The 13,193-nt window shown below is 39.0% G+C and overlaps 1 protein-coding gene across 5 annotated transcripts in view; it reads left to right on the plus strand.

Annotated features, from left to right (window-relative positions):
* The window catches only part of LOC139112005 (lipase 3-like), a 282,652-nt gene that overhangs the window by 148,308 nt on the left and 121,151 nt on the right, over window positions 1–13,193 (plus strand). For all 5 annotated transcript variants that reach the window (XR_011547310.1, XM_070672739.1, XM_070672737.1 and 2 more), the window contains one exon: window positions 4,442–4,685. Coding sequence is in view for 4 of the 5 variants with exons in the window: in XM_070672739.1 (XP_070528840.1) it covers window positions 4,442–4,685 (244 nt within the window). In the remaining variant the exon portion in view is untranslated. The remainder of the gene's footprint in view (window positions 1–4,441; window positions 4,686–13,193) is intronic.

Genomic DNA, 13,193 nt, shown 5'->3' on the forward strand with positions numbered 1-13,193 from the left:
CAAGATTTAGATTAGAAAATGAAATGAAGGGATATAGATATTAAGAAAGTAAAGAGGGAAGAAAATGTAGGATGTGCAGAGAGAAAGAAGAAACATGGGATCATGTATGGACAGAATGTATAGATTGGGGAGAGGGGAAAAATTAGAAGGAAGTAGTAGAAGAAATTTTAAGTGAGGAAGAAAAGGGGGAAGAATAGTTGGAAATTTTGGAAAGGACTAGGTAAAGGATGGGCATGAATGAAAGTATGAATAGATAAAAATTTGGAAATAAAGTTAAATGTAGAAAAAGGTAAAAAGAAAAAGCATCGGAAGCGATGGTCCAAGATAGATGGATGAGAAAACTGTGGCACGGTTTTTTGGTGTGGGTGAAATGCTCGCTCTCTCTCTCTCTCTCTCTCTCTCTCTCTCTCTCTCTCTCTCTCTCTCTCTCTCTCTCTCTCTCTCTCTCTCTCTCTCTCTCTCTCTCTCTCTCTCTCTCTCTCTCTCTCTCTCTCTCTCTCTCTCTCTCTCTCTCTCTCTCTCTCTCTCTCTCTCTCTCTCTCTCTCTCTCTCTCTCTCTCTCTCTCTCTCTCTCTCTCTCTCTCTCTCTCTCTCTCTCTCTCTCTCTCTCTCTCTCTCTCTCTCTCTCTCTCTCTCTCTCTCTCTCTCTCTCTCTCTCTCTCTCTCTCTCTCTCTCTCTCTCTCTCTCTCTCTCTCTCTCTCTCTCTCTCTCTCTCTCTCTCTCTCTCTCTCTCTCTCTCTCTCTCTCTCTCTCTCTCTCTCTCTCTCTCTCTCTCTCTCTCTCTCTCTCTCTCTCTCTCTCTCTCTCTCTCTCTCTCTCTCTCTCTCTCTCTCTCTCTCTCTCTCTCTCTCTCTCTCTCTCTCTCTCTCTCTCTCTCTCTCTCTCTCTCTCTCTCTCTCTCTCTCTCTCTCTCTCTCTCTCTCTCTCTCTCTCTCTCTCTCTCTCTCTCTCTCTCTCTCTCTCTCTCTCTCTCTCTCTCTCTCTCTCTCTCTCTCTCTCTCTCTCTCTCTCTCTCTCTCTCTCTCTCTCTCTCTCTCTCTCTCTCTCTCTCTCTCTCTCTCTCTCTCTCTCTCTCTCTCTCTCTCTCTCTCTCTCTCTCTCTCTCTCTCTCTCTCTCTCTCTCTCTCTCTCTCTCTCTCTCTCTCTCTCTCTCTCTCTCTCTCTCTCTCTCTCTCTCTCTCTCTCTCTCTCTCTCTCTCTCTCTCTCTCTCTCTCTCTCTCTCTCTCTCTCTCTCTCTCTCTCTCTCTCTCTCTCTCTCTCTCTCTCTCTCTCTCTCTCTCTCTCTCTCTCTCTCTCTCTCTCTCTCTCTCTCTCTCTCTCTCTCTCTCTCTCTCTCTCTCTCTCTCTCTCTCTCTCTCTCTCTCTCTCTCTCTCTCTCTCTCTCTCTCTCTCTCTCTCTCTCTCTCTCTCTCTCTCTCTCTCTCTCTCTCTCTCTCTCTCTCTCTCTCTCTCTCTCTCTCTCTCTCTCTCTCTCTCTCTCTCTCTCTCTCTCTCTCTCTCTCTCTCTCTCTCTCTCTCTCTCTCTCTCTCTCTCTCTCTCTCTCTCTCTCTCTCTCTCTCTCTCTCTCTCTCTCTCTCTCTCTCTCTCTCTCTCTCTCTCTCTCTCTCTCTCTCTCTCTCTCTCTCTCTCTCTCCCCCCTCTCCCCCCTCTCCCCTTTTTTTCTCTCCCCTCTCTCCCTTTCTTCTTCTCTGCCGTACTTTTAAGAAAAGCGTGCGAAAAGGCGGAAAAAAGGTGTTATTTTTTTGTAAGGTTTTTTTTCATAAAGTTTGTAGGTAAAGAAAAAAGAAGAAGGTTTAAAAAAAGAAGAGAAAATGTAAAAAGAAGAAAAGAAAATTGTAAAATGTCAAATAGAAATAGTTGTATGGGTGAAGATTGTTATAAGTAAAATAAGTTGTATAAAGGAAATAGAGTAGAATGAAAGGTTGTGGGCGTAAAGTGTAAGGAGAATAAGGAAGAATATAAGAAAAATGGAAAAAGGGATGTGTTGATGTGAAAGTAGTTATTGTAAAAGTAAAATGTATAAAAGTAAAGTAGTAGTTGTTGCACCGCATCCGGTGCGCGGGTTCCGTCCTTTGGGATCCGTGAGGAGAGGGCGGTAAATTTTAAGATAATCAAATACACACTTTGTTTTAATTAGATATGTGTTACAATTTCTTCCGATTCTCCTGTTCTTCCTTTGCTTCCTTCGGAACGCGTCCCGGCGTTATCACGCTACCTCGGCTTCGAGAGGTCTCTTCTTTCACGGCACGCGACCGAACTTTAATTACCGCGCGGTATCACTTTTCTTCCGACTCCGGCTCTTCCTCTTTTGCCTCAGACGTAACTGTAACTGTTCGCCCGTGACGGTCCGCGGTTATTTAATAGTTACGCTGGGCCTTGGCGTCATCGGGTTGCAATGCCGAACTTCGGTTGTTCGGCGAATGCAACCTTAGCGATTTCGGCAATAAGTTCTCGCAATTGTTTCTCTCTTTTATTTATTAGTATTCAATTGCTTAATGCGGCTTGCTGATATCGCATCCTCCGATATTATTTTATTACGAGATCTTATGCCGAAATGCTTTACGTCATGCTACGTGTTGTAACGGGGTTCGGGTTACAACATAGTAGATGTAGAAGTAGAAAAATGTAAATATATGTAAAGGAAACGAAAAGTCAGGTGTACTCCAAAAGAAAAAATAAACACTATTATTATTATTACTAATATTTTGGATTTGATATTATAGAAAACAAAATTGAAAATAACGATATGTAAATATGAAACTGTAGTAACAAATACGCGTGTATTTTGCATGTAGTTATATAAGATAACGCGAGATGGCAGGATTATCAGTTTTTAGTTTTTAGTCACGCATGCGTGATACATGTTACCATGCAGAGACCGATCTGCCTCTCTTTACTCTTTCGTTTTTGTTCGTTCTAAGTAAGTCGTATACAATAAAAGTTATTATTAAATGTGCTGCAAACTCATTAGTTCCTACGATCTGAGAAATACTTCCAACAGAAACAACTAATCTAATATTATTACTACTAGTACTATTTTTTTGTAGAATTGATGAGATATTCAGAGAGCAATGCAATGACATAGTATGATTTGTGGCAATCAGAAACGGTCGACACAAAAGATCCGCTGGTCAAACGATAATCTGCTGGGCGCAAGCACGACCGGCTATTTACGAAACGGAAACTCGTCAAGCATAGACAAATGCCAAACGCGACAACAATCGGTCCGTCTACGAGCCAAGTAAAAGCGGTCCAGCCGCCTAAAAAACACGAAAAAGTCATCAAAAGCCGATTACACCACTGACTCCGTTCCAAGTATCCAAGAACTCACCTAAGAGTACAACCACTAAAGAGCCAAAATCGAAGGTGATATCTGTGAAAGCGTTTCGATTAACCGCACCATTCGTCGCTATACTCAAAGGAACTCCGTCATTGCAATATAGGTTAACACACCATGCTTCATTGTCTCTGCAGCCTTAAGTCCCGCCACTACAAAATTTTTCACCAGCTAGGTTCACACGGTCACCGCACATCTGCTGACTCCAAACAACATGCAAATATAAAAATACACGAATTCCCGCTGACACAAGACTCTGCCAGCAGCAGTAACACCTATTTCGGTCCACCGTTTGACACAAACTAGCAAGAAACAAAAACAACTGTTCTAGCATGCACTCGTCATCACGAGCTGCGAAACGCAGTCAGACTGTAGGACCACTACTAGCTCATCGGACCACGAGTACGTAATTCTCCCAAGGAATGAGAAGTGAGAGTCTATACGGATTGTGCTCACGGAATATCTCTCCTATCGTGAGCAGAGAAAAGAATTTTAAAGGGGTTCTGCTTTTGGCACCGACAGGCGCCGAGAAATAAAACCACACACAATTTTGTATATACCATATGTACATATTAAAAATATATAATCATAAGGGAAAATTACTGCGTATTTGTATTTTGCTCGCCAATGTCCAAATACTGAAGCAAGAATGCCACATGATTTAATTAAATACATTTGAAAAACTTGCTTTATTTTTTAAACAATTATGTGTCTTTTAGTATTTTCATATACAGAGTGTCTCATTTAAAGCAAGACAGCTGAATAACTTTTCAGAAAATAAAGGCAAAAACTAAGTTAGATAAAAATTGTAGATTTTGAAGGGAGTCTTCCTCGGGCCACAGGGGATTCCATTAAAAAAAAACATAATTTGACTTTTAATTATGCTCAAAAGTAACTTCAAGGTCAACTTGAAGGTTATTATTTTGTGACCCCTTTTGAACTTTACAACTTTTATCTAACTTTTTTTTGCCTCTTTATTTCCTGAAAAGTTATTCAACCGTTCTGTTTTAAATAAGACACCCCGTATTTAAAAAAAAATTTGAATTCTAATAAAACTGTACTTTAATAACTAAAAGAATATTATTTACTTTTGTTATTTAGCTTTCACGAGGTAGGAACAATAGATTTACCAACGATGATTGATTATGTATTAAATTACACAATGCAAAAGACTGTAATTTACATTGGTCATTCAATGGGAACTACCGAATTATTTGTTTTACTGTCAACAAAGCCCGAATACAATAAAAAAATAAAACTGGGTATTCTTTTTGCTCCAGCTGCCATTTTAAAAGAAGTATCTCCTGTATTAAATTTTATTCGCAATGAAATACCAACGATTAAGGTAACAAAATATTAACTTTATATTTTTAATATTGTAAAATATAAGTATTTTATTTTTACATCATCTATTTTACGGTTTTCTTTTTCGATGCGTAACAAGAATAAGCGTTAGAAATAAAGGGGCGGAATCAGTCGTTTACTGGCGGGAGAATAGAATGTTCTACAACAGTTTAAACTTTTTGAGATGTAAAATCTTCTAGAGGCTTAACAATACAATCAAAGGGAAAAATAAAAACATTTTTTAGAGCAATAACATTATTTCAACGAAAACGGCTAAGCAACATAGTATACCAACCTTATCATATTACAAACGTTTCCGAGTAAAGAAATTTTGTGAATTCTACGTAACATTTTAAAACAAAGATGGAAATAATAATAAAATGTGTTTGAACTGACATAAAAAATAAATGGTCAGAATTTGTTTAAGAACAAGCGCAATTCCTATACATACTGTTACGTCCTGTAACTCCACATCTCCTTTTTCCGACACATGGTTGATAAAGTAGATAATGAAAAGTATACTGAATGTATTGGTATCAAAGGAGAGGGTTCTAAGTTTCCAGAAAAATAGTTTTAACTGACGGAATATCCTGAATCGCCAGATGTATAAATAAAAGAAGGAACCTGAAACAATTGTACAACAGATGTGGAATATAAAAATCGAAACGAAAGGATTTGTCAAAATATTCAATAAACATTAATAGCTGGGAAAGATTTGGAATATCTTAAACTAACAATAAATGCCTGGTGGTACACAAAGGAAATTCGGGAAGAAAAACAATTTAGTAAAATCAAATTTCGCCGTGGATCTTAGAGATTAGAAAACGGAGGCAAGAAGCCTGTAATAATAAAAATGGGATACGCGGCCGGAAACTATAAAATTCAGGGAGCAATTGCACGCTGCCGATAAAAAGAAGTTATCTAAACATTTTCGAATCTGTTATCTGGAAGCTTGGAAGGGCTAAAACCATGTAGAGGGGAGCTCATAAACATTTTCTCCTGGACCAATAGATATCGGGAACTCCTCACCAAAAATTAGAAACTAAGGGCGAAAACTTAAAAAATTAAGAAAACTGAGAGAAGGGCGACCAATAATTGCAAAGACGGAAAAGTGGAGGAATAAGCCTAACGAATAGAATTCAAATTTTGGAAAACTGAAAAATCAAGCGGTGGTCCTCCCCTTTTCCGAGGTTATAAAACCGCGGGTCCCGGCGGGACTCGCTCTCATTCTCAATCCGAATTTCGCACCATAGTATTTTTACCATTGTTACCAGAGACTAGAAAGAAAGTGTTTGTTTGTGCATCTTTGTGTGGGCAGAAATAAAGAAAAGATTCAAAGAGTCAGTCTACGGAACCTCAAGACAACAAGTAGTAAGTGTTATCATTTATTTACTCCTAACCCTCCCCCTAAAACCAGAAACGGTTCCATTAAATAGATTTTTCTTTGCATTTAATAAAATGAAAATTGAGGGAATGGTCAGGGTGCCGTTCACGCTTTATAGTTTCGCTATCTCTCTCTCAAATCCTCCTGTTTTCTCGGGTGCCTCGACCTGCCTAGCGGGCTTCCTTTTGTCGGGGGTTGCGATATGCCGCCAATAAATGGTGACTATCAAAACCTTGACTTGAGTAAGGCCCCATTCGGCTAGAGGAACCAGGGAGGCTTAAGGTGACGACGGAGAGATCCGAAAGGAGTTGTGAGACGTGATGCCCAGGCATATTTTCCTCTCCATAATTCATTTACTAATTTAATTCATTAAAATGAAATCCTTTTAGTGGAATCATCGAATTTAAGAACTCTCAAGAAAAGCCGGGCTCGCCGTAATCGGCAAATACGGAATTTGAGGAGCCTAATTCAGAGTTTCTTTATCCAATACTTATTCGCGGCGGCGCCAGGGGAGATAAGAACCGACCCTCCCCGAAGAAGAGGAGAGAGGGCGTGGTCACCTCAACCCCCAGCTCCCCCGACTTCACCGGCTCCCGAAGAAGTTCCCCAGAACGTCGAGATACCCAGGGAACTCCCCCATTCTCCGAATCCGCCGAGCACAAACGACAACGCAACCGAACCTGAGCCTGATTCGGAGCAGTTCCGCCCTACGACTTCTTCCTATTCTCCGGACATTTCAATTCATTCTCCAGGAGCTGCACCTAGAGCATGCTCCTCACCTATTCCGTCCCCGATACTTCATCCTGGGGAGCCTGAGGAGGTCGACTCCTTTGCTGATGACGATACTGTCTTTTGGCAAGAGTCTGACGGCCCAGAGCCTTCCCCCTCCCCCGCCCCGAGTGTGGAGTTTCTCGGTGGGCAAGAGGAACCCAGAGCGATCGTAGATCCTCTTCTCGAGCTTCTCCGGAGGACTTGCTCTCCGTGGACGGATCCCGTCCCCAAAAGGGCCTTCACAATAGGCCCTGATTCCTTTGATCCTGAGGAGATCAGGAGAGAGGCCAGTAGGGCATCTCCTGATCAGAACGTCCTCATATTTTATCCCGGGGTGGAACACCCTTTCTTAGCTCCGATCAGGCTGATTGATCGAGTATTTCCGAGATCGTCAGCTAAGATCTCGGAAATAATAGAAATAGATCTCGATTAGCATAATTATTATTGAATTCTTCAGTTATTTCCCGCGTACTTTTGTTAATAAAAAAAATGTTTTCTTTTAATTTAGTATATTTAATTAAAATTTTTATTAGTTTATAATTTCTTTTCGTTTACTATTATTATTAATTTAATTATATTCTATCATCTCCATTTAGCATCAATTAGAAAAATAAAAATGTTAAATTAAATCTCGCTAAAATCAGAGTTCTGCAATTTTTCTTTTATGAACCTTTGAGCTCCATTTATTGCGAAAAACACCTCCGGTTCTTTCCCTGGGAACAAGAAGTAAAATTCTTTCCCTCAAAAGAACAAAAATTGCGCTAACTCAAATCTTTTGTCGTTTAAATACATCCCTAGCGCTTAATACGCGTGGCGTTGTCTTGCGCGCGTCACGCAAGAATTGGTAGTTGCGTCTCACTCTCTCTACCTTTTACCTGCTCTCAAACCATTTCCTTAATTATCGAGAAGCGGTAATCCTTCTACTAGAATTATTTCTAAACCTGACGTAACAATACTATTAATAAATACTTCCAACGGAATAGTAACAAAGAAATAAAGGCGCTTGTAAAAAAATTCGCAATCGTGCCGCACATCCAAAAATCTTAGAAAAATAGAAACCAGATGTGCCGCAATTACAAAGGTAAAAGTACACAGACATAAAGTCATAAAAGTAAAAACTTGGGACGTTAATCTAAGCTTTAACTTTTTCTGAAACAAAACATTATTTTCTTATCAAACTAAAATTTACATTAACATTCTGGAAAAGTAAAAAAATTGAGATTTTTAAGGGGATCCTAAAGCTTCCTGTTTTACCACTCAATTATAGTTTTAACTATTTTTCGAATTGAAAGAAAAATCCTTCTTCAGAATGATAGTACGTATTCTAATAATCTGCGCTTTGGTTAGTTTAATATCAAAAATGCAAAAAAAAATTTTTATGTATTCACCTATAAAACATTTATTTACTATATAGGTTACATTGCTTAGACGCACAAACAGAGACCAGAGTGCACTTCTCTGAACATCAAGGAAGAGAATGGCGTAATTGAAATTATGATTTAAAGCCTTATAAAAAAGAATAGTGAAAACTACAATTTTTCAGAATGTACACGGGTCAGCATGTGCCATTTTAATAAAAATGTCACGAATTACAAGCAAGACCTATTGCGGCGTCAGAGGATAGATGATAGTATTGTAAAACACTTAATGCGTTATCAAAAATATTGTCAGCTTTTGAGTCTGTTCTGTCTAATTGAATTAGCAGCTCTTGAATCTGGCACACAAAGGAATCATCGGGAATGCTGGTTTGAGTCCCGTTTGAAACATTTTTTATATATGTATAAATTTTTTTTATTCCATGTGCAAAGAGTCGTTATTTTTTTTACATATACATTGTTATTAAACAGTGCAAGCCAGATGTAAAAAAATATAACTGCTTTTGCACATAGATTAAAAAAAAATTGTATACATAAATAAAAAAATGAACCAAACGGAACTCGAACTAGAATTACAATCGTAGTCAGATTACAAGTTGCGCTGTCAGACGTTGCGCTACAATGATTTCTTGGTAGAAACATTTACCTAATAGGTACTTGTTTGGCAATAGTAGCATTGGAACTTTTACAAGAAATGTGTGAAGTGGACAGTTAGATAAAAAAAAAGTTGAATAATTTAGCTTTACATTTCATACATTTCACGTAAATTGTCTGGTGCCACCGTTGCATGTATCAAACATGATACAGTTTTATTGTAAAGTAAAAGCATACATATACCGGGTTAATTATAATAAAAGTTGTAACAATTATTATATATAGTTGATATCACAAGAAATATACAGAGCAATTCAAAACAAGTATATAGTCCCTGAAAGTACGTATTCTAGAAAAAATTTTAAGACGATTTTTCCTTTTGCAAAAATTTATCTGAAACCTAGTTTCCGAGTAAATAAATAAATTATTTAGCGTCTCACCGATCGAATACATGTGGTAGCTAGAGACGTCTCAATTACAGCGAGCGAGCGATCGGCAATTCGCGATCCGCGATATTATTGCGTAGACGTGCTCGGATTTGTTTTAACGTGTTTGGACTTGTTTTTACCAGTCTGAAAATATTATTCATTTAATTCGCACACATAATTCGACACGAAAATTGCTCGATGACACAAAGGTTACGTACGTATCAGTTCGTTAAATCGTAATTTGATTTATTGCGTAAAAGTCGATAGTAAAACGGAAAATTGTTAAATAATGAATTAAAGAAGATGTTAATCGTACGAAATATTTGGTTGCCTAAAAGGACAGATTTGTCTCTTTCTGCTTTATAAGAGATGTTCGAAGTGGCCACCGTTCATCCTTACGTAAGCTGCCTGAAGAATAACACCAGGATGCGGATGCCTTTCTCGATTAGGGTATAATTCGCGTTATCGTGTTTCACGGAGATAACAATTCGGAACGCGATTCGAGGGTGAGAGGCAGTGAGGAGCGTAGGATACCCGCAAAGATCGCATAAATATTAAGAGACAATCGATCTGTTAATCATTCCTTTCCGGCTGATTATCCGAAGCAGAAAAGCAAAAAAAATATGGCAACGTACACCAACGCAGAATATTTCGATATGCTGATGGCACTCGGTGAGTGTCAAGGGCAACATTATGTCGCTGCCAGAAGATATGCCGAATTATACCCTAATCGAGAAAGGCATCCGCATCATGGCGTTATTCTTCGGGCAACACAACGGTTACATGAAACCGGAAGTATCCTGCCAATAAAGAAAGACACCGGCAGACATCGCGTTGCAAGAAACGAGCGTAATGTGGAACGAGTACTTCGTGCGGTAGAGCAAGATCCCGAAATAAGTATTCGGAATATTGCTCGGAGGCAAAGAATATCTTATTCCACAGTACAAAGAATTCTAAAAGAAGAAGATCTGCACGCATATTATTACTTCACTCGCGTACAGCACCTGCGAGAAGAAGATTATGCTCGTAGAAGAGATTTTTGCGAGAATTTTTGAAGAAGAGTGCAAGAGGATCCAAAATTTCCTTCTCGTGTAATATTTAGCGATGAATCACTTTTTACACGAGAAGGAATTTTTAATTCTCACAACTGGCACCTGTGGGACAACGAGAATCCTAAAGCAAGAAAAGTATCAAATTTCCAAGTTTGGTGGAAATTAAACGTTTTGGTCGGAATTATGGGAACAAATATATTAGGTCCAATAATTCTTCCGCCGACATTAAACGGCGCAGATTATTTAAAATTTTTAGAAAAAAATTTGCCGGACTTTTTGGAAAAATTCACGTTGATACATAAAAGAAGTGTGGTATTCCAACAAGACGGTGCGGGCCCGCACAACGCAAGGCTGGTGATACAAGTTTTAAATCGCCAATTTCCCGGACGATGGATGGGGCAACCTCAATCCGCTTGATTTTTTTTTTATGGAGTCACTGCAAGAAGTTTATCTACAGACAACGTCCTGACAGCGAAGAGGAATTAAACGAGAAACTTCACCATGCGGTGAGGTCTATTGAAGATGACACGATGGACAGAATGCAGCAAAATTTATTAAAAAGAATGAGAGCATGCGTAAGGATGAACGGTGGTCACTTCGAACATCTCTTATAAAGGAGAAAAAGACAAATCTGCCCTTTTAAGGGCAACCAAATATTTCGTACGATTAACATCTTCTTTAATTCATTATATAACAATTTTCCGTTTTACTATCGACTTTTACGCAATAAATCAGATTACGATTTTCGTGTCGGATTATGTGCGCGAATTAAATAAATAATATTTTCAGATTGGTAGAAACAAGTCCGAACACGTTAAAACAAATTCGGGCACGTCTACGCGATAATATCGCGGATCGCAAATTGCCGATCGCGAATTGCCGATTGCGAATTGCCGATCGCTCGCTCGCTGTAATTGAGACGTCCCTGGCTACCACATGTATCCGATCGGTGAAATGCTAAATATTTTATTTATTTACTCGGAAACTAGGCTTCAGATAAATTTTTGCAAGAGGAAAAATCGTCTTAGAATTTTTTCTAGAATACGTACCTTTAGGGACTATATACTTGTTTTGAATCTTTTGTATATACGATATGTATGTATCCCTACAGACATATTTTACACATACTGCTTTTGGTATTAGGTACGTACATATAAAAATTGTTATAACTTTTATTATATAAGAGCACAGTAGGACTCTCGTTTTCGATGGCGTAGCGTGCGGTTATGTGATTGTAGTGTGCTTGCTGAGAGAAGGTTGTAGAGAGTTTAAAAGGTATTTGAGAGAGGTGAAGTAGCTCAGATGAGAGGGAACAGTAGGTTGAGAAAAGGGGATTGGAGGGAAAGGTGGGTAAGGAAAAAAAAGGGAAGATTTAAGGAAATTTGGTAGTGAGGTGTTTGGAGGTTAGGAAGGCACTGGAGGAGTGACAAAAGAAGTGAATTAGAGCAAAGGAACAGGGAAGGAGGAGATAAAGTTAGACAAAAGAAAAGGTTAAATAAAAGGAGTTTTTTGAAAAAAAGAGGTTAAGGAAAAGAGAAAGTAAGGGAAAGAAAGCGGACAGGGAGAAAAGATGGAAATTAAGGAAATTCAGGGTGAGAAATTTTGAGGTTAGGAAGAGAGTGACAGTGTTATATTGATAGAGTGGAAGAACAAAGGAGTGGAAGGAAGGGAAAGGGGGAGGATAGATAAGAGAACAAAAAGTGACAGGGAAAGAATAATAGAAAAATGAATGAAGAAGTAAAAGAAGAAGAAAAAAGGTTGGTGAAATGGAGTAAGAGGAGGGAGGGAAATTGAAGAATGAAGAGGTGTATTTGTCGGGGCTCGTGTGGTCTGTCCGTGCGACGTCCGTCGCTTCGCAGGAGATGATGGGTGCGAATAAATGTGACTCAAGCCCTCGACTGAATTATAGGTGTATTTATAATTCGGAATGAGCCTCTCACAAACGAGAGATATGCGCGTTGGAGACACCTAGGTCAGCCCGCCGCTGACCAGCCGTCCGGAGGCCGGATCCGTCGTCAATATGAAATCGCGTGCCCGAAGGCTTACAGAAACTTGTGTGAAAATTTTAGAGCGAATTGTCCCTCGGACCCGCCGCGTCGTTTTTATAGTTATTCTCCCGCACGGTCGTTCGCTTTTCCCTCGTCATTAGTGACGTCGTTGCTACGTCACGCGTTCGAAATTTTTCTTTGTCTCAGCGGTGAGACGTTACCGAAAAACGGTTAACCCCTTTGTTTGTTGCGTGCGGGAACGGTTTTTTACCACAACACAGCTGACTCATCAGCCTGTTGTGTACTCGTCGTGTTATTATTTCTCGCTATTTTTAAACAACTAAGTTCGCTCGTGGTCAATTACGTTACATTTTAGATTATAATTTTATTTAATTTTTGGGCTTATTTCGCTTCCCGAACAAGAGGAAAAGTTAAAAAAGAAACTGGGAAGGCCAACTAAGGTAGAAAGTTTAATGAGGGAAAGAGCGAATAGTCTTTCAATTATGCATTATATGCAGAAAGGAGAGAAAAGGAAGAATAGACTAAAAGGAGGAATAGAGCAAGGGGTTTTAGAAAGATTGAGAAAGAATATTAGAATTGGGAAGTCGCCAGTAAAAGGAAAGGACGGGAGGCAGGATAAGAAAGGAGTGGAAACGGGGGAGAAAACAAGGAAAGGTTTAAAATGGCGATGAAAAAAATGAAAAGTGGTTTTGCGAAGATAGAGGCGCAGATAGAGGAAATAAGAGAATGTAAAACAGATAAAGAAGGAAGTAGAAAATTTGAAAAAATTATGAAATAAAGAAAAGATAGGGATAAACAGGATGTTGTGTATTTTCTTGAAATGGCGAGTGGAATCGCGCAAATAAAAGATTCGGTGAAAAGACTACTATTGTATTTATTATTATTATTGGCAGCG

Source organism: Cardiocondyla obscurior, linkage group LG26 (assembly GCF_019399895.1).
Source record: "Cardiocondyla obscurior isolate alpha-2009 linkage group LG26, Cobs3.1, whole genome shotgun sequence".
Classification (NCBI taxonomy): domain Eukaryota; kingdom Metazoa; phylum Arthropoda; class Insecta; order Hymenoptera; family Formicidae; genus Cardiocondyla; species Cardiocondyla obscurior.